This window comes from Suncus etruscus, chromosome 11, assembly GCF_024139225.1.
Source record: "Suncus etruscus isolate mSunEtr1 chromosome 11, mSunEtr1.pri.cur, whole genome shotgun sequence".
Lineage (NCBI taxonomy): Eukaryota > Metazoa > Chordata > Mammalia > Eulipotyphla > Soricidae > Suncus > Suncus etruscus.
Genome location: NC_064858.1, coordinates 36,192,531 through 36,215,924, shown reverse-complemented (window position 1 = coordinate 36,215,924; position 23,394 = coordinate 36,192,531). Strand labels below are relative to the sequence as shown.

Genomic DNA, 23,394 nt, shown 5'->3' with positions numbered 1-23,394 from the left:
CCTGGGATTTTGTTGTTTGTTATCTAATGAGCTAAGTAGACAGAACCTGGCTTGGAGATTAATTCACTCTCGAATTTCTAAGTCTTCATTTGGGGCTGCTGTCCATGGGATTTGGAGTAGAAGCCTGGCTTTGATTTTAGGGTGGTGAAGGAGGAAACCATTTTCAGTGTGCTGGTGACACAAGTTACGTGTCTTGGGAAAAAACTTTTGAGAGAGCAGGTATTATGGCTGTTTTTCTGACTATACTAACTGCTTCCTTCCTCTTGGTTCTGTGCTTTTTTGTTTTGTTTTGTTTTTATTTGGGACCACCCCCAACAGAACTCCTGGCCTGTGCTAGGGGATTGAACCCATGTTAACTGCTTACAAAGCCAATGACTTAACTGCAGTGCTGTCTCTCGGGCCCATGTGTCTTTGCTCTTTATGCCAACAAACCTAGTTCCTAAGGAAAAATGTCCCATGTCAAATTTTTCCAACATTTGGTTCTGAGTCCCCAGTGTTAGAAACCTGAAAGACAGCTGTGTGGGGAATCTAAAGTGGAGGGTGTTTTCTGTGAAGCCTCTCTTCCCTTTTGCTTCCTTCTTGTGGGTTCCCGGTGTTCACTGTCCTTTCTGTCTTTGTGCCCAACAGCAAGAACGAGTTTCCTACTCACCTCCGGAGAGCCCGGTGTCCAGCTACGTGCCTCAAGTATCCCACTACGGCCACTCAACACCGATTCATGTCTCAGTGCCCCGAGCTCTCAGGATGGAGGAAGAGTCGATTCGCCTGCCTGCGCATCTGCGTGAGTATTTGTGCCCAGGCACAGAGGAACAGACCTACAGCCAGACCTGGGTTGGGGTGACCCACTGTGCAGGGGGAAGGGAAATAGGGATGGTGAGGGGTTTGCATGGGTGAAGCCCTGGGGTTCCATCCCCAGCATATCAACAACAATAACAACAAAACCCAACAGATGCCTTAATTGCAAAGACGGTTTTTGTGTAGTTTGAAGTAACTGCTTTGGAATCTTTCATGCTCCCCCTCCACCAGCACTTCCACCCAAATCGCTTTGAAAAGTTTGAATTTCTGGTCAGGTTCCCTGCACATTTGTTCAGTCTCTGGTTCTGATAGGCCATGCCACACTCCCTGTTCCAAAGCTGGTCATGTGCAGTAAGTAGATGGTGGTATTGTGATGTTCTAAAAAGTGGGGCTGGTACTACGAAGAGGAGTTTTTGTCACTATTGTGGATTTCCTCAGGCTCGTGGCCTTTCTCCCTGCTGTTCCTCTGAGTACTGTGGTTTCCCATCCTCACGATTGTTGAGTACTTCCTGTCCTCCTTCCACCTTTCCCTTTTGCATCCTCTCCACCAGCACTCAGCTACTCCATCTCTGCTGTGTAGTATAGCAGAAGGAACAGAGTTATGTATCTCCGTGCTGCTGGGGTGGGTCCTCAACACATCTGATACCTTCCAGTTCTTTTTCACCACTCCTGTGCTGCCACTGAATCAGAGGAGAAAATGAGACAGGGCCACCCAGGATCTGTGGCTCCCAGCCACATCTCTCGGTCCCAAAGTATGCTAGGCTCTCTGCTCTGATATGAACCCAAGGGCATGGCCTGCATTAGGGAGGAGGCTGAGGTCCCCTGGGCCCATCTTTAGTCAATTCCTCTTGATTTAAATGAGTATTGGTTGTGTTGGTTGTCTCTGGAATAATCCTTCCAGAAAAGACCAGAATTTTTTTCTTTCCCTGATTCCATCTACCAGAGTAAGACCAGAATTATTCTTTTGGTGATGGCTCAAGGTTCAGATGCCCAAAGAGGTACTGGGAGGGGGCTCTTCTCCTCAGTAAGAATGGTTGCTGAAATCTGGGCATGGCTGGGGTGCTGAGATTAGTCTGTCTGTCTGTCTGTCTGTCTGTCTGTCTGTCTGTCTGTCTGTCTGTCTGTTCGTCTGTCCGTCCGTCCCCCTCTCCCCCCCCCTCTCTCCCTCTTTCCCTCTCTCCCCTTCTCCCCTTCACCCTCTCTTCCCTTCTCCTCCCTTGGTGTCAGGGCATTCCAGTTACACAGGGCCAGGAGGTGTAGGGATAAGCTCCACTCTCATGTTTCCCCCAGGTGAACTTTGCATGGACTCCCCACTGGGAAGGTACCTCACTTGACTAGAGCATTGTCTCCACACTGGGCCTGCAGGGTAGGAGAGAAACCATGGCTGTAGAGTATAAGCTTTTCATTCAGAAACTGTCCTCAGACCAGGATACGGAACAGACTTCTGTCCTGTGCACACAGGAAAGATCCTTCAGCCTCCTCCCAGTCATTTCTTTACTGTGCAGATAGTTCTGTGAGAAGAGACCAACACTTAGCCCCCAACAAGCTGTACCTTTTCTCCTTTTATTCCTGTACCCTGAGATATAAACACACACATGACAAACGACAACCCCCAGGCCCATCCTGGCGTGCCTTGGGCTGCCTTTACATAGTATATCACTTCTTCTACCAGAAGCTACCTGGATGAAACCAGTTAACAGACTTGCAAACCTAGCTAGTAATTCTAACTAGTTTTGCTGTTAACTAGCTGTTGGCAGGTAATACTCAGCTTCCCTACTAGCCAGCATTGTGTCTGTCCAGTGTTTTCATTCCCTCCTGCCTTTGGGAAAATCATCATCTCACTGCATCAGCCTCCCCACTGGAACTGAGTCTTCCCTGCCTGCACTTTGATTCACCTGGTTAGTCAGTGCTTTCTAGGTCCTCCCAGGTGCCTCTCGAATGGTCACAGCCACTGTTGAGAATTCACTCCAGGTAGATCCTCCATGAAGTTCTTTGTGTAATTTATTTCTCACAACAGCTTATAAGGTCCATATTCTTTTTCAATTCATGTCACACGTCAGGAGCTCGGGGCTTAGAGAATACAAGTAATTTGCCAAGGGCACACTGTTTTTAGGAGACAATCAGGATTCACAGGTAGTCCTGTCTACTTCCAGAGCTCAGCTCTTAACTCTCAGACTGCCATGTTCATGAATTTTATAAATATTTGGGGATAGGTAGGTAGATGAATTCAAGATTGGCATGTAGTTATAATTTTGGTTAGTGGTCAGTCAGTTGTTGAATAGTTTGTGTATTTATGGTTAGTTAGTTATGTTGAGGAATAAATAGATGGAAATAAAAAGGAGAGATGAATGAATAGAGCAGGGGAGGAATGAATGATTGGATAGAGGGAGGGAAAAGAGAGATTAATGTTTGTGTGGATGGATTGGTGCAAAGATGGGGAAGAAGGAAGAGAGAAGGGAATAGGGAGGAAGGGCCATTTGGGTGGGGGTAGTGAATGTATGGAATGAAGGAAGGAGTGAGATAAGGGTGAAGGATAGATGAATGGATTGATGGATGATGACCAGATCCTTACATAGCTAATGGTCAGGTAAAGGACTCTAGAACATTACTTGGCCCCCTTAGACTACAGTCTTCTATTGGGTTACAGGTATAGGACAAGATGGAAAGTTTGGGTTTTTTTTGTTTTTTTTTTGGATGGGGGACAAATCCAGTGGTGTTTAGGGGTTATTTCTGGCTCTCACTCAGGGATCATTTTTTTGGAGGGGTCACACCCGGCAGTGCTCAGGGGTCACTCCTGGCTCCACGCTCAGAAATCGCTCTTGGCAGGCTCAGGGGACCATATGGGATGCCGGGATTCAAACCACCGTCCTTCTGCATGAAAGGCAAACACCTTACCACTGTGCTATCTCTCTGGCCTCAGGGATAATTTCTGGTGGGATCATGTTGGATACTGGGGATCAAACCTGGGTCAATTATGTGTGAGATAAGTGCCTTCTCAGCTGTATTATCTCTCTGGCCCCAGGATAAGATGGTTTGGCACCTATGTCTCCTGACTTTAGAGACCTTGGAAACCTCTCTGAGACCCACAGGGGGAATCTCTGTAGAACAGGCTCTAGTTGTGTGCCCTCCTTAATTGCCAAACAGCCCCCCCCCTTTCCCTAAAATATGCCCATTGTGCTGTGCTGAACAGGAGCCTGCACAGCCCTTGAAGGACAGAGGCCAAGCCACACGCTTGAAGCTGCATCCCAGCTGGGTTTCCAAACCTAAGAGCAAATAAATATTCTGACAAGGGAATTGGGTTATTGCTGTTTTAATCTGGGATTCCAGACAATTCCCGGTGGAATGCTCATGGAAAGTACGGGGAAGAATCCCAGCGCCAGGACAGCAGCAGGACATTTATGGTATTGTACGTTGAAAGCCTTTCTAGCTGCTTGTTTTAAAGAGACACTCACCATATCGGTATGTCTCAGCAGCTTCTTTTCATTGTGTTTCCCCATGCAGCTCCAGATAATGCCTTTCTCTCTGCATTTTTCTTGCTTTCTCCCTCTTTTCATTCTTTAGTCAGAAGGTTTCCTTTTCAGCTAGGAATGGGGACAGAATTCTAATACTAGACTTTTACCATCCTATCCCAGACTTGATCCAAACTACAGACATGGTGTGATGCATCAGCAAGCTCTGGCTAGGTGGAGAGTAAGGCCTGTTTCTTGGTCTTTGCCTATGAGTACAGCAGAGGGGGGGCATTGGCAGGTGGTGAGCAGGAACTTGAAGGCAAGGAAGGGGCCTCCTGACCCAGACATGGAAGCAGTAGGCTGGGGAGAATGAAGGGCCTTCCTGGGAGGCGGAGGCTGGTGCCCTTCATTGACCCAACAACAGTTCCCAGGCTCTCCTTGTTGTACCAGGAGAGCAAACCTCTATTTTATCAGGAGACTGAAGTGCTGCTTTTGTTTTTCTTCCATAAAAGGCACTGAATATTTTGTTTTAAGCTTGAGGCTGCAAGAGCTAAAGTATAGCAGTTCCAGCAGGTGATGAGAAGCTGCCAGTTCCTTTCTGTCTAGGGAGGCAGAAGCTTTTCCTTCTACCCAGAATATGTTACAAGGGCCCAGGCCCCACAAGCATGCCTAGACAAAATCACCCCTGAGTCTTTATAAGTGGAGAAGGGCTGTTGTGTAGACCCAGGGTTGCCTGGTTTCTTTGTCTCAATCAGAGCCTCCGGGTCACGGGAGAGTCTTACTGGTGGCCTGAAGACTTTTCTAAGTACATGGCAGGCTACGTTGCTATCCACTGTTGTGCCATAATATACTGGGCCTCTGGCTGTGATGCCTATGTCAAATGACATATGTTCCCGGTGTGGGACCAAATTCAAAACATGCTGAGGGCTCAGTGGTAAAGCACTTGCATGTAGGAGGCCCTGGGTTTAATTCTTGGCACCACAAAGGAAACACACACCTAAGGAAATATTAAATCACTGTTATCAAAGTAGCATGGTTTATAATCCTGTTAATATTTATGCTTCATGCAGATAGTGTCCCTGCACCACTATCTCTAGGTTCTTTCTCATTTCTCCCCGGTAGCCCTGATTCTATTGGCTGACTCTAAGCTAAAGGTTTGTTTTTGTGTTTGCATTTTTGTTTGCATTTGGGGCCACTCCTGTGGTGCTCCTGGAGCTGTCTCTCAGGCCCTAAGAGTTTGTTTTCATTGATACTGTTCATGTAGTTTGTTTTCTTTATTTACCTCCCATGAGTAAAATGATTTTGTATGTGTCTTTCCCCCTTCTGATTTACTTTGCTTACTATAACTTCCTCTAGATCTAGCCATGCTTTTGCAAAGACAACATTTCTTCTTTTCCTGTGCCTGAATACCATTCCATAGTGCGTAGGGCCCGCCTCTTCCTTGTGCATATATCTGTCCTGGGGTATTTGCACCATTTCTGGATCTTGGCAATAGCAAATGGTGCTATAGTGAACATAACTGTCTATATGTATTTTCAAATTAGTCTTTTTTTCTTCTTGGGGTTAGCTCCTAAGGAGTAGAATTACTGGATCATATGGTAAGTTCTATTTTGAATTCTTTGAGAAGTTTCCATACTGTTTTCCATAGAGGCTGAACCAATTTTCACTCCCACCAGTGGTGATGAAGGTTCTTTTTCTTTTTCCCTGCCTCCTGTGGAGTGAATTTAAATCACTAAATGTCTGTCTTGTCTCTTTTTTTTTTTTAAGCTCCTTTCTCTGTCATCCTTTCCCTTTCCTTGGCACAACCACATCCGGTCACAGGCTGACATTTTGCCTCTTGCCAGAGACTCTGGATTGCATGGAGCACCTCTGGCCTCCCTAATCCCCATGCATTGATGTTTTACAGTCGGAACCAAGGACTCATCCATCACTTTTAAGAGGGTTGTACTCCATGATGCTGTGGGTTAATAGCTGTAATAGCCGCTCAGAGGTTTCTAGAGTTAGAACACCAGAAATAGTCCCCTGGCTCCATTTTCTGTCCTGGTGCATCTTTCAAAATTCTTCCATGGCTGCTCAGAATTCTATGTGCTTCACCATTTTATTTAATGCCACCGCTGGAAGTGCTGCCTGGCTCACTGATCACTCTTTCGCTCAATGGTTCTGTGCTCTTAGCAGAATGTCCAGGTCTTAAGTGTGTCCTGTGACAGGCAGAGCTGTATCCGAACCAGGGAGGCAATGCCTCACTTTATAATTAGCCAGAGCCACTGTGTTAGGTACTTTCAAGTTATTTCTGCTCCACCAAGGAATAGACAGACATGGGGGATTTAATAGCATCCGAGTTAGTCTGCTGCTGCCTTACAAGTATATTTGCTGGCAAATCTGATCTCATTGCAGCAGGCTGCAGTCTTAGAAGTCAGCATTTGTGACTTGTTCTCTTTTATTGATGAGACAGCCAGCCTTAGAGAGATTCACTGGATCGAGTGGACACATGTAGTGTTGGGTGAGGCCAGGGTGAGTTCTGTTTCAGAAGTCACCATTTGTTTTTTAAAGAGAAGGTCAGGGCAGGCTCCTGGATTTAAAAGGAAGCAGTGGCACAGTCTGGAGGGGAGAAGGGTGAGCTGGGGAGCTCAGTGCTGGCTGTGCAGTGACTGGGGACCCTCTCTGCTGTTCCTGCAGGTTGATTTTTATTTGACCTGAGAGCCAGTTCCTAAGAGCCTTTTACTTCTATTTTTCTCCCTGTTTTTGTTGCTGCTCCTTATCTGTTAGCCTCTTTTGAACTCACGATCATTCTATCTGTAGACAGATGGGAAAACAGCCAACTGGGAAGGCCTGGATAGGTGCACTCTGGGAATGTGCCCCAACTCAGGGTCCACATTCCTGGCCTTCCATCAGAATGATATTCTGTTCACAGATTCTATTGCTTGCTTTTCGTGAGTTTCCAAATGAAAGAGCAGGATGCTAGAAAGTTCTTGTGGTGATGATTGAATGGATGGCTTAAGTGTCTAGTAGACTTGGCCCAGTGGGGTTCTCAACTCATAGGAAATTGACATAGAACATGCATCATCATGGCCTGCAGGGTCCATTAACCATCTAGAAAGATCTTGCCATTTACAAAACTGCTAGGTAGCCTCTGCAGGAGGTAGACCCAGGCCACAGCAGCTGGTGTGACCCCGCTTATCTCTTCTGTTTCCAGAGCTACAGATGAGTCTTCCTGCATCTTCCTGAAAATTGGCTTTGTTTTCTAGCTATGTCCCATCCTTTCTGGGAACATGCTTTGCTCTGGTGAGCTCTTGCCTGATGTCTACATGCCTCATTGCCATTTGTCTTGCTTCTGCAGCTTGACTGCTTGTCTGGCTTGACCCAGTCTGTCCGTCTTCTTCAGTTTGTGTTTTAGACCCTGCATGCCTTGCCCTGCATCATTGCAATGTTTCACATGGGACTGTGCTCAGCCCCACTGGCATACATCACCCATAGTCAAGATGAGGTCTGGAGACCATACAGGGCTGTCATCTGTACCTCAAGGGCATTGCCTTAACAGGCCTTGGCCTCTTGCCCTTGTTCCTGTGTCCTGACGAATGTTTTCTGGAAAGAGTATGGATGAAAACTTCCCTTTTCACAAATATTGGAGGTTTTCTGCTTTTCCAGTCTCTCTTGTGGCAGCACCAGTCCTGCTTTGGGGCTTCAGACACTCTGATGAGAACCAGTGAATGGCCCAGCCATGAGCAGTTGGGGTTCTTTGGAAGGGAAATTTCCTTTTTGGGTTGACTGTTGGAAAGAATTTCCAAGGCAGGCAGACATTAATTTTCTAGCTCTGTGCTTCCTGATAAGGAAGTAGCTTCAATAAATGCAGCTATTTATAGATGTCTTCAAATATATATGTATAAAAACCAAAGGTCTAGTGACCTTTTCTTTGACTTCAAATGTCATGCTCTGTGTTCTGTGTGCATCTAAAACATATGCTCTTCCAAAGAGGCTTTCTTCTGGAGGGGTTATCAGTTGGGGAGGTCCCTAATTTTCTTGGATTCTCCAAGAATTTCTTAGATTCTCCTGTCTAGGTTTGGAAGCTACTGGATAGATTTTGTTTTCCTAGTACCATGGGCTATTTCTGTGAGTTTAAAGATACCCAAACTATTCTAGACTAAATACTGAAAATTAACCAGCTGAGAGAGACTTTTAAAAATAAAAATGATGGGAACCAGTTAGTTCTGTACATTGAGACTCAAATAACCACAGGAAACTAGAAATGAGATTTGTATTTCTTTTGTCTCCTCCCAGCTCTTGAATTTCCCTAGCCATCAGGATCTGTGGTCTCTCTGGGTTCGCGTGTCTTAGGGTTTTGCAGATGGAGTGGGTCCTCATCCTAAGTCCTATGCTTGGTTGGCTTCACCTCTCCACCTCCCATTGTCTATGTGGCAGGTGTGAGCAGACCATCTGTGAGTGAGCCGTGAACCTCCTGCCTCCCTATCTCCAGCACACGTATTCACTCGCACAGCCCTTGCATAGATGGAGACAAGTCAAGTTTTCATCCACTTTCAGCCAGAAGTAGACTCTGATACCATCCCTAATGCCATTCAAGGGAATTTCTAGGAGCTGCAGGATGCTCACCCCAGGGGCAGTAGTACAGCAGGTACTTGCACATGGCTGACTAAGTTTGAATCCCTGAAAACCCATATGGTCAGTCCTTTGAGCCCCTCCTGGAGTGATCCCTGCGTGCAGTCAGGAGTAAGCCCTGAACAGTGCCAAAACAAAAACAATGGCGCAAAAACAAAAATGATAGAGATAGAGATGCTCATCTTGGAGTAAGATTAGAGAGGCTGAAACTAGCCTGTCTGAGGTCATGCACTGTCTGTAAATTCTTAAGATTTAGTTCTCATGCTTTGGTATTTCCAGCTTCCATCCTGGATAGTGGGACCAAACACAGTATTTTCCATATGTCTCTATTCCTCTAGACATCATGGGCAGAAATCATCCCAGAGGGGCCTCTCAGATTTCAGTGCTAGAAATTCAGCTCACAGATGTGGTTGTGGGTGATGCTCTGTAGATGTGTGCTGGATGTAGATTAGATGCCTGGAAGAAAGGCCAATCCCTCCAGACAGTTTGCAAAATGTTTGATTCCACTAATTCAGCTGGGGCCAAGCTCTCTGGAGCTCAGTGTATTAACAAAGTGGTTCACTGAGGTTTGTAAAGAGAGGCACACCATTTTTTTTTTTTTACACTGATATGGGGAGTGGGGGACGGGACAAAAAATAAATGTGCCATCTAATCTCCAATGATTACATAGTGAAATAAGTATGATCAGGGGCCGGAGAGATAGCACAGTGGAAGGGCTTTTGCCTTGCACACAGCCACCCAGGGCAGACTGTGGTTTGAATCCTGGCATCCCATATGGTCCCCCGTGCCTTCCAGGAATAACCCCTAAGTGCTGCTGGGTGTGATTCCCCCCCCCCCCAAAAAAAAAGAAGAAAGAAATATGATCATTTAGTGAGTTGGAGAATGGCGAATAACACAATCATATTTCAGGGGCATTGGGTAGTTTACTGTAAACTCTGGAAACAACAGTGGTAGGGCACGTTTGGGCACTGACTTCCAGGAGTGGCTCAGCTTTGAGATAGTTTGTTTTTTGCAGCTGAAGGATCAAACTCTGGGTCTACACAGATCCGACACACATTTCCATGGGTTTATGTTGAGCATCTGGCCCCAATGCCCAGTCCTGCAGGCCTTCCTCTTGCTGGGTGCTATGCTGAGGCCATTGTGGGAAGCGGCCTTACTTGATCACTTGCCATGTGCTACAAGCACTTTATATTTTTCTGAATAACCACTAACCCCACAAGGTAGATGATGTCTTTTCTGCTGAGGCTCAGAAATGGCAAGTCCTTGCCACTTGTTGCCTAAAGAGAAAGAGGGAGAAGCTAAAGCTTGAATGCACATCTAATTCCAAACTCACACTTATTTTTTAATTTCCCACTTGGCTTCATTGCTTCTTAAAAGTATTAGAAACTTGGGCCCGGAGAGATAGCACAGCGGCGTTTGCCTTGCAAGCAGCCGATCCAGGACCAAAGGTGGTTGGTTCGAATCCCGGTGTCCCATATGGTCCCCCGTGCCTGCCAGGAGCTGTTTCTGAGCAGGCAGCCAGGAGTAACCCCTGAGCACCGCCGGGTGTGATCCAAAAAAACTAAAAAAAAAAAAAAAAGTATTAGAAACTGATGAAAGTCACTTTCTTCTAGCTGTTGGTTGGAAGGAGAATATCTAAACCAACTGGATTTTTGTTTTCAAGAAAGACTTATATAAACTGCCAACAAAAAAGACCAAAGGAAAAAGTAAGAGATAGAAACTCACCTTGTTTACATTCATTCCTTGATGTCAACTCTTTGTCTGTGCTCAGTGCCATTCATTCTGGAGTGGTAGAAACAAAATAAGTGACATCAAGAAGTTCTTGCCTAAAAGAATTTTCCTTCTTCTTCTTCTTCTTTTTTTTTTTTTAAGTTTGAAACATTTTACTTGCAACTTAAAATTTTGTTTATCAGTACAAGGTGAAAAAACATTCCAGGAGCCCCACCTGAGATAGGGCAAGTTTAGACCCTCCCCCACTTAGATCATCCCAGCCTCCACCCTCTTTGCATGCAAACCAGAGAGGTAGAAACAGCATCCAACCCCCACCCATGACGGAGCCTCACGCAAATTTTTTTTGTTTTGTTTTTTTTTTTTGTTTTTGGGTCACATCCGGCTGAGCTCACGGGCTATTCCTGGCTCTACACTCAGAAATCGCTCCTGGCAGGCTCAGGGGACCATATGGGATGCCGAGATTTGAATAACGGACCGTCTGCATGCAAGGCAAATGCTTTACCTCCATGCTATCTCTCCGGCCCGAATTTTCCTTCTTTTTGAAAGAGTCTCTTCTTCCCAGTAAGGATGTGCTTCTGGTGCTGGGACAGGGGTATGTGGGATGCAAGGAGAGTTCATCATGGGGTAACAGATCAGAACATTTTCCTTCCTAGTGCTTTTTTGTTCATTTGACCTGTTTCCGGAAGCCTGCCTGATAGTTTCTAAAAAATGTTTTTGTTTTGGAGGCTACACCTGGCAATGCTCAGGGGTTACTCTGACTGTGTACTCAGGAATTACTTCTGATGGTCTCAGGTGACCATATGGAAAACCGAGGATGGAACCCTCGACTACATGCAAGGCAAACATCCTACCTGCAGTACTATCACTCCGACCCCCCTCACCTGACAGTTTTAAACTTGTGGGATCCACCCTTGCAGTGCTTCCATGGTAAGGCCACTCACTATCCTCTGCCAGCTGGGGTAGAGATGGAGCATGTGCTTTCCTGAGATAGAACAAGAGGGTGCCTCACATCCTCAGCTGCTCCCCACAAACCCAGCCTGCTTGTTATCCTCCTGTGGCTAGGAATTGGTTCTTACTCAGTTCTTTTCTCAGAGCTGCCCATTTGACTATAGTAACCTGCTTGTCTGTCCAGGATCCTATGGGCCACCAGCCGCCTTCATGCACTTTCTGTATTTGAAGCTTCCACCAGTGAACAGTGCACCACAGCTAGGCCAACTCTTCCCCTCCTAGCCCCATAGCACATGCACATTTAATATTGCATTAATTAACTATGGGGCCAAAAGTACAGTTGGTGAAGGCGCCAAGGCTTTCAGCTTCTAAGTCTGCGGTACTGAGCTTTCAAGTGTGTTTCCATTCACTGGGCCAGCAGAGAGAATCACCGAAACCTCCCCCATCTCCAGGACATGATCTATGCCTGGACACTTAACCAGGTAACCATCTCCTCATGGCCACTGAATATGGAAAGGAGGCAGGTTTTGAAGGGACAGAGCCAGGTGCAAACAGAGCTAAGAGTGGTATTTGTCTCTTGAACCACTACACTAACCTCAGGAGCCCTTTGTAGCGAATCTGACAGTTGCCTGTGACTTGGGACCGAGTTCTGGAGGAAGGAGACATCTTTGCCTGTCTCCCTGGTGCCCAAGACATGGACAAAAACCAAAAATAGAACAAACAAAAAACAATAAGAATAATAACAAAACCCCAAAAGAAAGTTTCTTTGATAAGGTCCAAACAAGTTTTACACTATGGTTTTTGCAGCCTGGGACAGGACAGGGCCCAAACCTGTGGTTCTATGGGCCATAGGCTGCTGTGTGAAGCTTCTACCTACCTCAGTCATAGAGTGGAGAAGGCGCTGCCTCCCTTTGTTGTTCTGTTTTCTTCTACCTTGGGTTCTCACAGGCCTGTGCTGACTCCTTTCACTTCTCCAGGTAAAGTGAAAGGCAAAGTTGTTGCCTGGGCCCCTCGCTGTTCTTATTCTGTTCCCTACATTCTTGTTCTGTTGAGCTTTCTGTGTAGGGCTCCCTCCGAGCTCAGTGTTTGATCATGGTGCAGATAGTCACCAGATCTTGTGGGTGAGGGGTTCTTTAAAGTTATTTAGGAGCACACTATAGAAATTCCCCTGTGAGAGAGCTAGTTCTCTCTTGAGACTCATCCGTTTGGTTACAGTGCTAGGAACTGAACCCAGATCTCAAGCTAGCCAGGCCTGTGCTTTGCCCACAGAGCCACACCCTGGCATGATAGTCCTGCCACTGTAATGTGGCACTATGAATCTCTTTTCAAGGGCAGCAAGGAACTGCAGTGTGAAATTTGTTGGACCTTATCAAAAGACCATTTTTTTAGGGGTTTTGTTGTTGTCTGTCCTAATTTTTTTTTTTTGAGACAACAGATAGCAATACTCAGGGATTATTCATAGCTCAGTGATTGGAGGTGGGTGAGGGTGGGAGGAAGAAACCTTGAGGTACTGAGGATAAAGCCAGGTATAGACAGCTATCTTCAAAGCCTATGCTTAGACTCCTGCACCATCTCTATAGTCTCAGAACATACTTTCTTTTACTTTTGAGGCAAAAATTAAAAAAAATCACTGTACATGAAGCCAACTGAGTGTGAGCTATGTTGTAAGAATGTGTGTATATTGGGACCAGAGAGATAGTACAGCGGTAAGACATTTGCCTTAGATGCAGAAGGACGGTGGTTTGAATCCAGCATCCCATATGGTCCCCTGAGCCTGCCAGGAGTGATTTTTGAGCATACAGCTAGGAGTAACCGCTGAGCGCTGCCGGGTGTGGAACCCCCCCCAAAAAAAAGAAAGAAAGAAAGAAAGAAAGAAAGAAAGAAAGAAAGAAAGAAAGAAAGAAAGAAAGAAAGAAAGAAAGAAAGAAAGAAAGAAAGAAAGAAAGAAAGAAAGAAAGAAAAACAATGTGTGTATATGTGTGCACATATTTTTTTGTGTTTTTTTTTTTGGTGTTATTTTTGGGGAATCACACCGGCAGCACTCAGGGGTTACTCCTGGTTCTATGCTCAGAAATCGCCCCTGGCAGACACAGGGGACCATATGGGATGCCGGGATTCAAACCACCATCCTTCTGCAGGAAAGGCAAATGCCTTACTCTATGCTATCTCTCTGGCCCCTGTGCACATATTTTAGCTATTATTTTATGTATCTGTTTCACTTTGCTTTCTTATGATTCTCAGCACCCACTGTGACCCAGGGAGAGAACTTGAGCAAGAACCTGGTCTAGTAGCATCAACTTGAAACCTATTGCTGAAAAGTGAGATTCAGAAAGTGGTTGGCTTCTAATCTTTTATTGACCAACTGGATCCAGCATGAAAGGCATAAGGTTGGCTGTGAACCAGATCAGAACTGTGTTGAGGGGGCTGTGGTGCCCAGGCCTTAAATCTCTCTCACAATGAGCGACAACAGTTCCTGAGCCACCACTGTTTAGGTCCATTCCTTTTGGACAAGGCAAACTTTCTAGTGAGCTTTGCTTTTACCAGTATCTTGGATTGAGATAATTATTTCCATCATTCCCTGGTAACTTCATGAAAACTAACCTGCAGTTTTTCTTGAATCTGTTGACATTGAAAGAGTAGTGGCCAGCATGGAGAGTGAAGAGAAGTGGTAGAATTGGAAATAAAAGTTGTAATTTTACTAGTGTCTCGCCTTCCTCAGCAGGGAGACAGAAGATTAGATAGTGCTGTTGATTTAGACAAAATATCTTGAACTTGGTCTTCCTAGACCAAGTAACAGGTTGCTTCTCTCAGTGGTCCCAGGACATTGGCAGCATCACTGGCCAATATTCCAGCTCCTCTAGCAAATGGTCAGCTGGATAATATATAGGCTTTTGCATCTCCCGGAAAGGAGCAGTGAATGTGGGTATAACTAACCTTACACCTGCAGCCATGCTCCCCAGAGTGGCGTTATACTCTCAGGGATAACTGAGGCAAGCATTAAGCCTAAAGCCAAGTCACATGGTGAATAAGGGGCTTGTCTGGCCAGATCTGAATGCTCAGGAAGATCTGGACACTTTAATGGGATAAAAGTCAGTCAGACGGGGGGTGGGGGGGATCTTACTTAGAGAGGGATCGGCTCCCGGGTGTTCGCTCTATGCTTCTGACAGCCGTGGTTTTTTTTTTTTTTTTTTTTTTTTGGGTAATACTCAGGCTTTTCTTGGGGGGAGGGCCCACATGCCTGGTGATGCTCAGGAGTTACTCCTGGCTAGGTGCTCAGAAATCACTCCTTGCTCAGGGGACTATATAGGATGCTGGGGATCGAACCCAGGTTCATCCTGGGTCAGCAGTGTAAGGCAAATTCCCTACCGCTGTGCTATAGCTCTCCGCATGTTTTAATGTCCAACTTCATAGCAGCCCTAGAAACTGAGCTTACAGCCTGTGTTCACTGAGAAAAAGGCAGGTTTTTAGGTACTTGGCCAAACCCAGGGTGGAAGGAAGGTGGTATGTGAAGGCCTTTCTCCTATCCATCTTCCTTACCGGAATGGTCAAACACCCACCTCAACTTCTTAAACTGGTGATTGTGGCCCCTGAGTCTTGGAGCTCAGGGGGGGTGGGGTGGGCATGAAAAGTTAGTCTTAAAGGTATGAGTCAGTCTCAGTCAGTGTTTTATTTGTATACCAATTTTACAAACCTGAACATGTATAAAAATGTCTCAGGTAGAAGCAGGTCTTCCATGGAAAAAGGTTTAAAGACATTCCCCCATTAGACCTGCATTTCCCAGGTGGGTAAGACCACCCTATCCCAGAGGGATGTTGAACCATGGGGGCAAAAATAGTATCCTCAGATTCAGTTGAAGGGCATTTTCTTTTCTCTTAAACAAGGTAGATTTCCTGGAGGGTGCAGAGTGATTTTATTTTTTCCTGAAATGGGGGTGGCTGGATAAGTAAGTTTAAGATCTTTACCCCACACCATTCTGTTAGAACATAAAAAATAGTGTTGGCTCCCTCTGCAAGCACCCACTAGGTGTAAATTCTCATCAGTTTTAGAAAATTAGAACAGAACTCATCAAAATGCAACAATAGATCCACTTTACAGAAAACCTGGACCCAGAAAACCACTGCTAACTAAGCCCAGGTTAATAGTTCTGACATGGTGAATTCTAGGAGGCCTTGCTAACCTGTCCTCTATCCCAGGGCACTTCTCTTTGCCAGTAGCTGGCATGTACCTGCCAAGCATGACCATACATGCCCTGTTCTGCCACCCAGAGCCTGCAAGAACCCAGGGCCATCTCTATCCTCCTTGTATCTACCCTCTCTGTGTCCTCTTGTCCCATGTTGCTGGCAAGTTCAAGACTACTCCCTCCTATGTGGGACCATCTTTGTTGTTTCCATTATAAACTTCTTTATTTCCCCCTCCATTAATAAAATGGTTGGAAATGGAAAATGAAAGCCTTCACAGTGAGCCTGGCAGTTCCTTCTAATGGCACGATGCTGGGAAGCTTCATAAATACACTCCCTGTATGATTGTCCACTTGGGCATTCCCCCACTTAATCAACCACAATGTATCAACAGTATTAGGGAAGAAGGTTCAGATATCCCCCACCCCCCTCCCCACCATGTTTTACTTAAAAACCTGACTGGGGAAGTTTGGGTGGTAGCAAACTCCACAGATCCAGCAGAGTGGTTAAAATTTGATAACAGAAATGCTTTAAGAGGTGTAATTGGTGGGGTTTTTATTTGTTTATTTTAGGGTTTTGATACCACAGCCAGCAGAGCTCAGGAGTTACTCCTGAAGGGCGTGGGGACCATATGGGATTGCTGGGGGTTGTATCTGGGTCAGTTGCATGCAAGGTAAGTGTCCTGTGTGCTGTACTATCACTATCAAATCAGCAATATTTTTTAGACCCTTCCCCCTTGTTAGAAATTCTTGGCTCTTTTTTGTCCAAGTTTCAAGTATGTGCGAGAGATGGGGCAGGAGGGGAAAGGCCAAGAATATATTCATAGGCCCTTCTTTTTACTTTTAACTCTAGCTTAGATGTTTCTATTTTGTTTGATATGTTTCTAGTTGATCTCCCTTCACACCGGATTAAAAATACAAAATAAAATTTTAAAGTGATTTGACTTTACCATACATCTTGAGTTTTAGGTGTGGTTCATTGAAAGCCCACATGGATATACAGCACACAGAGTTCAGTCCAGAAGTGGAGTTCTCTCTGACACTGTCCTGCATCCCCTTAGTCCTTATTACCCCCATTTCTGCTCTGGTAGCTTGACCTGGAAGGTATGGCCCTGGAAAGTCCCTCAAGGTGGGACACAGGAAACAAGACAGGGGCCATACTTGAGCACAAGGAGGAAGAGGTGGGCTGGGGTCAGTTCCGTGGGCTCCCACCCCCCACCGAGCTGTTTATTCCAGAAGCAACAGCAGCAGCAAAGCTAGGGCTGGTTTTAGGACTCAGCTGCCAAAGTTTCTTGAAACAGCTCTGCTCAAAGGCATATGCTGGGCTCACTTCTGAGGGAAATTTCCTTTTTGGGGAAGTTGAAGCAAAGGAATTTCCTGTGTGGGCAGACAGAGCTTCCTGACTTGAAGGCTTCTTGGAAGGGAAACAGTTTCATAATGAAATGACAAATTAAAGACATACCAGCCGGGTTCACTTCAAAACAGCTATTGAGAGTGCAGGCAAAGCCCTATTATACTCCCTCACAGAACAAAAATAAATCCCATCCTGACAGGTTTCTGTATGCTGGATTATATCCGTCCCCTCTTCCCTCGCAGCTTCTCCAATGCCCTTCCTCCCACCCCCGCCATTTGCTGCCACCGCTCTATCTTTAACCACTCACAGAGGCGCTCCCTGCCCCGCACTGCCCGGACCCAGAAACCACATCTCTGCCCCGGGGACTCCACACTGCCATTGAAGATGTCTCAGGCTCAAAGTTTAAAAAACAAAATCATAACCATTTCCACAGGACAGCCTTTAGGATCCTGTCAGTGGGAAACCCGAGTGTGGTCTGGCCTTAGAAGCTGGTCCAAGTCCCCAACTTGTTGGGAATAGGAACAGGGTGCTGGGTTGAGGGTGTTCTTCCATCTGAGTGGGTCACTTCCTCCAGTTCAGTCATTTGTAGTTTAAGAACAAGAACAAGAAGATGAATAGAAAACAAGTCTGAATATTTCACCATTTTGCATTAAATGCCAGAATTTAGAAGTTAAAATTTGACGTCTGTGTGTGTGTGTGTGTGTGAGAGAGAGAGAGAGAGAGAGAGAGAGAGAGAGAGAGAGAGAGAGAGAGAGAGAGAGAGAGAGAGAGAGAGAGAGAGAGAGAGAGAGAGAGAGAGAGAGAGAGAGAGAGAGAGAGAGAGAGAGAGAGAGACAACTAGGGTCTCATACATTCAAAGCATATGTCTAGCCATTGAATTATGTGCCCAGCCAAGATTTCTCTTTTGAGTGGACCTGGTAGGAGGGTGGCCATATCAGTCAGGGCAGAGTTAGACTGCGGCTAAGAAAGTAGAATAGCTCTCAGTTTAGAACCAAGTATCTGAGTTCCAATGCCAGCTCCAGCAATATCCATCTTACCAGATGACCTTGAACTATCCCTACTAGGTCTCGCTTCCCTCCAGAATGCCTGCAGCCCTACTTTTCACCATTGTTTCGTGTGTGTGTGTGTGTGTGTGTGTGTGTGTGTTTTGGGTCACACCTGGCAGTGCTCAGGGGAAACTCCTGGCTCCATGCTCAGAAATTGTTCCTGTGGCCCGGGAAACCATATGGGAAGCCAGATTCGAACTGATGACCTTCTGCATGAAAGGCAAACGCCTTACCTCCATGCTATCTCTCCGGCCCCACTTTTCACCATTGTTAAGAGGAAATTAGATTAGGAACATGGCAAGCCAGCACCAAACAGCTCTTGTTTAACCACTTACATACATCTTGGGGGGATAGCAATGCAGTCTTTTTTTTTTTTTTTCCTTTTTTCTTTTTTTTTTTTGGTGGTGGGGTGGTTTTTTTTTATGGTGAGTGGTGGTGGGGTGGTGGGGGGTGGTGGAAAATGGTGGGGTTTTTTTTTTTTTTTTGGTTTTTTTTTTTTTTTTTTTTTGTTTTTTGTTTTTTGGGCCACAGCCGGTGGTGCTCAGGGGTTACTCCTAGCTGTCTGCTCAGAAATAGCTCCTGGCAGGCACGGGGGACCATATGGGACACCGGGATTTGAACCAACCTCCTTAGGTCCTGGATCGGCTGCTTGCAAGGCAAACACTACTGTGCTATCTCTCCGGCCCCGCAATGCAGTCTTAAGTAGAAGCAGCATTCATAATCCATTTAGCAATTTTTTTGTTGTTGTTGTTTTTTGGGCCACACCCAGCAGTGCTCAGGAGTTACTCCTGGCTTTCTGCTCAGAAATAGCTCCTGGCAGGCACAGGGGACCATATGGGACTGTGCTATCTCTCCAGGCCCCTATTTAGCAATTTTGGGGTGGGTGAGCAACCCCTTCCTTGGATGCTCTGGGGAAAAACAGCATAGTAAAGTTAGGAGTGGCTACATGGATGGGATGCTAGGACTTGTGGTCAGGAGGTCAGGTTCCATCATAGCAATCATTTCATCACTCGACTTGAGACGAATTACTTAACTTTTATGAGCTTCAGTTGCTGACCTGTAAAACTGGAGGGAGTCAAACTCTATGGCTTGAGTAAAGCTGTGGCCCTTGTGTAATCAATTGTAAGAGGTCTCTTTCTCTCCTTTTTTTCTTTCTCTGCCTTTGGCAAGTGAGCACATTTATTCTAAAGAATAAGAAAAAAATCCGCACAGTGTCACAGACTGATGACGAAACTTGCGATCCAAAAGCTTGATATTATTTTTTAGTATATGTGCTGCCGAAGCGAGCACCAAAAGCTTGATATTTTTTAATAGCTGCTATAAACAGGAAAAAGTGGTGCTTGCCAGAAAACTCACTCTAGCAGCCGGGTTTGGGGAGTTTCTGAGCGAAGGCCGACTGGAAAATAACTAGGACTGTGGGTTGCACATGTCTCCAGGCGTTTTGGTCTGTCTTCTCCCAGCTGCTCCAGGGAACTCTCAGCATGATTCCAAATTCACGTCACTTGTTTAACGGCTTCCCATTGTGGATCTCTAGTCCACAGCAACTCCCAGAATAGAGACCACAGCATTGACGGGTCCTGCCAATTTATTTTTTATGTAAGGAGAGTGAACACGGCTCTCTCTCTGTTCCTCTTTTTTTAGTGATCAGAGTGAAGGACTCTTCCTAGTTTTCCTCAAAACTGTCTTCTCAGTGTTCGTTATTGATCTGTGAAAACCAAGATTCTGGAGTGGTTAGATACCACAGGGGTCACTGTTGCAAAACTTTGACAGCCTCAAGCATTGAGTACAAACAGCTGATGCTGGGTAGGTGTGGATGTTGGATCACTAGTGCTTCAGAAATTATCTGGGGTGTGGGAGGAGGATAGCCGATAGGATCTTCGCTTTATAGACACAGAAACTAGGACTCTGAACTATTAAGTAATTGCTGGTGGTCACCAAACTGATTAGTGGTAGAACCTGACTCCAACACACGTCTCGCCTGCATCTTTCCTGGTATCCCGGCAGTAGAGCCCAGCTGAGTGGTTTGGTGGTTATTCCGTTAACCTCAAAGCTTAGAAGCAAAGTTAACGGCAAGTCCCTGGAAAGAAAGAAAACAAAGAAGCCTAGAATCAGCACAATTGCAAATGGCCCCAAACTGGGAGCTTTCCATTATGAGAGGCCACAAACTGGCCATTTAGTGAGTAACCAATGGCCTTCCTCTCCCCTGTGGAAGAGAACTAGTTGAAGTTCATCCTATAAACTAACCTGACTGCTCCAGTCACACCTCAATAGAACAGACACTGGTGGGCCATGTGTCAGATAGGCTGGGATAGTGACCAAGGCTTAACTGCACCTGTTTTTCTTATAAATTGTCTTGGGAATGCTGTTTATGGCCCTGTGGGCTTTTTCTGAAGAAAATCCAATACTGTGTTCAGAGCAAGGATTATAGAGATGAGGAAGGTAGTAATGTGGGCTAAGAAAGCAGAAAATTAGAACATCACTCAACAAACCCAGTCTTGATTGAGTACCTACGAGGTGCATTAGATGGTAACTACAGGGCATATGTACAACACTGGGTTTAATTTTCACAGCTAGGTTTTGTTTTTCTTGAGGCCAGGTTTGAATTTTTTTTTAAAAAATGTTTCTTGGTATAAGTAAGCTTTGAGTATATGTCCTAGGTTTTATTGTTTTTTCACTCAGTTGATGGTGTCAATAATTCTGGGTTGGATCTCTCATCTACTCTCTCTGTAATTTTACTTTCATTCTGTCAAAACAATATGGACATTTAAACTTAGCATACCTTAAAGGCCTAACCATTTGAGACATTTACTTATATTTAAACCATAAATAGCATCCAGGATTAAATAATAAATCTGGTAAGAGAGGGTGATTTTGGTGATAGGTGCCTAATTAAGACCCACAGTACAGTTATCTTTTGACCTGTGTAGCAAAGCATGTGTAGGTGTTACTTTGAGTTCATAATGAGGGGGAAAATGCTCTGATTAAGAGAATGCAATTGCTCATTTAAAAAAAAAATGTTTGCATTTGTTTAAGTATTCCACTACCTCTTCTTCCATATATGGTTTCCTTTTGTCTTCCCTTTTGGGGGCGGTGAGCTTGAGCAATGAAAGGAAGAATGAGGGTACTGTGGACAGCTGTGCCAGGCGCCCTTTGCCCCACATGTCGGGAACAGGGGGCTTTACTCTTTTGGGGGGGTTAAATGAGATGAGGGATCAGGAGAGGATTGAGAACAAACTTCTGTAATGCAGTCCTGCATCCGAAGTCCTGAGGATTCTTAGATCTGTTTCTGCCTCCTGGGGCTGCAGTTCCCAGGGAAAAAATTCCTGATGAGGAAAAGGAGGAGGACCAGGAGCAGGAGGAGCTGTGGAGCTGAAGAGGTGCTGGAGGGAGCTTGAGCAGGCAGAAAAAATTCAAAAACTTTTGTGCTGAAGGCCAAGGTTTTGAAGTCACAGATGACTGTGTCCGAAGTAAACCTTTTTCTCATCTTCCATGTGCAGACACAAAGCCTGGATGCTCAGCAACAGAGCAGTGAACAGTAGGAGGGTTTTGCCATACATTGCTGCAGGCCCGGAAAACTCTCTGCAGACCATTTGGCAGACCCCTGGCTGTTGGGAGCTTCCATTGTCTCATTGTCTTCCCAGCTCCCTCAACACTCACCCCAGTACCTTCTGTACTGGGGATGGGACCCCCAGAGTGGAAGGTGCTGGCCCAGATTTAAGTCCTGAGCGCTATGCCAAGAAGGAAGCCACCTTAGTGGGTGGGCAGGTAATTCTGGGCTGGCCTCTGCCCATCTGAAAGGAAGTGGAGCTCCTTGGTTCCTGCCCACTCGGAGCCTGAGGTCTGGGCATGTCAGACATCAGCTCCTTCCCATGGCTCTGAGCAGGAAGGTCCATATCTAGCCCCTGGAAACCTGGAGAGAAACCTAATACTCTACCTCCAAAGAACCTTAAGATTTAGGAAATTAGAGAGACTGTCTAGAAAGAGGGTCTTTCTTAAGCTTCAGGTCTTTCTTAAGCACCAGAAGGGACATAGAGGAAGCCAGCCTTTTCACTTGTGGGCTGCAGAGATGGAAAATGACCATATGACACCAAGGGAGGGGCAGTTGATGACCAGATGCTTTTGGTGGCATTCACTGAGAGTAGGCAGCACAGCTTTTTGTCTCTACCACCAAAAGGTGTTTGTCACAGCGTTGTCATCAACCACTTTTGTACAGGAAATTTAGTTTCTGAAAACATGGCAGGACCTTGTTGGAATTAACATCGAATCATGCTTGAACATATCACAGCTCACTGCCATGCATCAGATACAGTATGAATAGGGCAGTGCATATGGTCACTGCATTAGGTAGTTGTTCTAGTGGGGTTTCTTTCCCACCCCAGGTTATTTCTGGTTCTTCGTCAAGTATTAATAGCTGAATCCATAATGCAAACACCCGGAGCTTTTGCTCTTTGTAAACTTTCTGCTTTAAAATCTTGAGACACCTTTTCCTCACTCCCTCCTTTTCTCTTGAGTGTTTATACTTTGAATGACTTTCCAAAATCAGTCTCCAAACACTTCAGAGCTAAATCCTAACAGAGACCAACTTTCAGCTGCTAGGGCTTGGGGTGGGGTGGGTAGAGCAACCCTTTGGGGAATCAGAATGAGATACTTGTGTGTCTGGACTGGTGGCAGGTTTGTATGTTACCAGAGTGATCTCCATGGTAACAGATCAACATGGCGTCAGTGATAGCTCTGCACTAGGGGCATTAGGTTCCCATGAGAAAGTGGATTCTCACAGCAAATAAAGGAGAAGAAATCAAGGAATTATGGAGTCATGATCCCCCTGTAAAGTTCTTCTCATGATGTTTTAGTTCGTAGAACCAACATGTTTTGTTTAGTTATTTGGGTTCCTTGGAGTAAACCAACACTCATTCTTCAGAGAACATGGGGTAGACTTTGGGATATTAAACTCACAGGAGGTTTAAATGGGTTTTATATCTAAGGACAATGTGATGTGGAGTCAGGAAAGCTGGTCTATTGCCACTATTTTGCAGATCCTTGCTTTCCAGATTTCAAATCCCTGCCAATTTTAGTCACCATTCCTGCAGTTAAACAAACAAACAAAATAAAACAACAACAACAACCCAGGATGAACTGTTGGCACAGCCAACTAAATTATACCAAGTGCCATCCCTACCCCCTTCAAAGGCATAATACGGTTGTGATCATGAGTGTAGAAATTGTCAGACATCTGAAAAGTAGAAGGTGGGATTCCTCTGTTAAGAATTAATCTCTGAATGTTATAAC

The 23,394-nt window shown here is 45.5% G+C and overlaps 2 protein-coding genes across 2 annotated transcripts in view; both read left to right on the top strand.

Moving 5' to 3' along the window:
• Positions 1–23,394, top strand: part of BORCS5 (BLOC-1 related complex subunit 5) — a 714,757-nt gene that overhangs the window by 104,876 nt on the left and 586,487 nt on the right. The window lies entirely within an intron of this gene.
• The window catches only part of ETV6 (ETS variant transcription factor 6), a 245,923-nt gene that overhangs the window by 94,845 nt on the left and 127,684 nt on the right, over positions 1–23,394 (top strand). Inside the window, 1 exon segment of the mRNA XM_049783341.1 lies at positions 628–778. Coding sequence (XP_049639298.1) covers positions 628–778 — 151 coding nt within the window.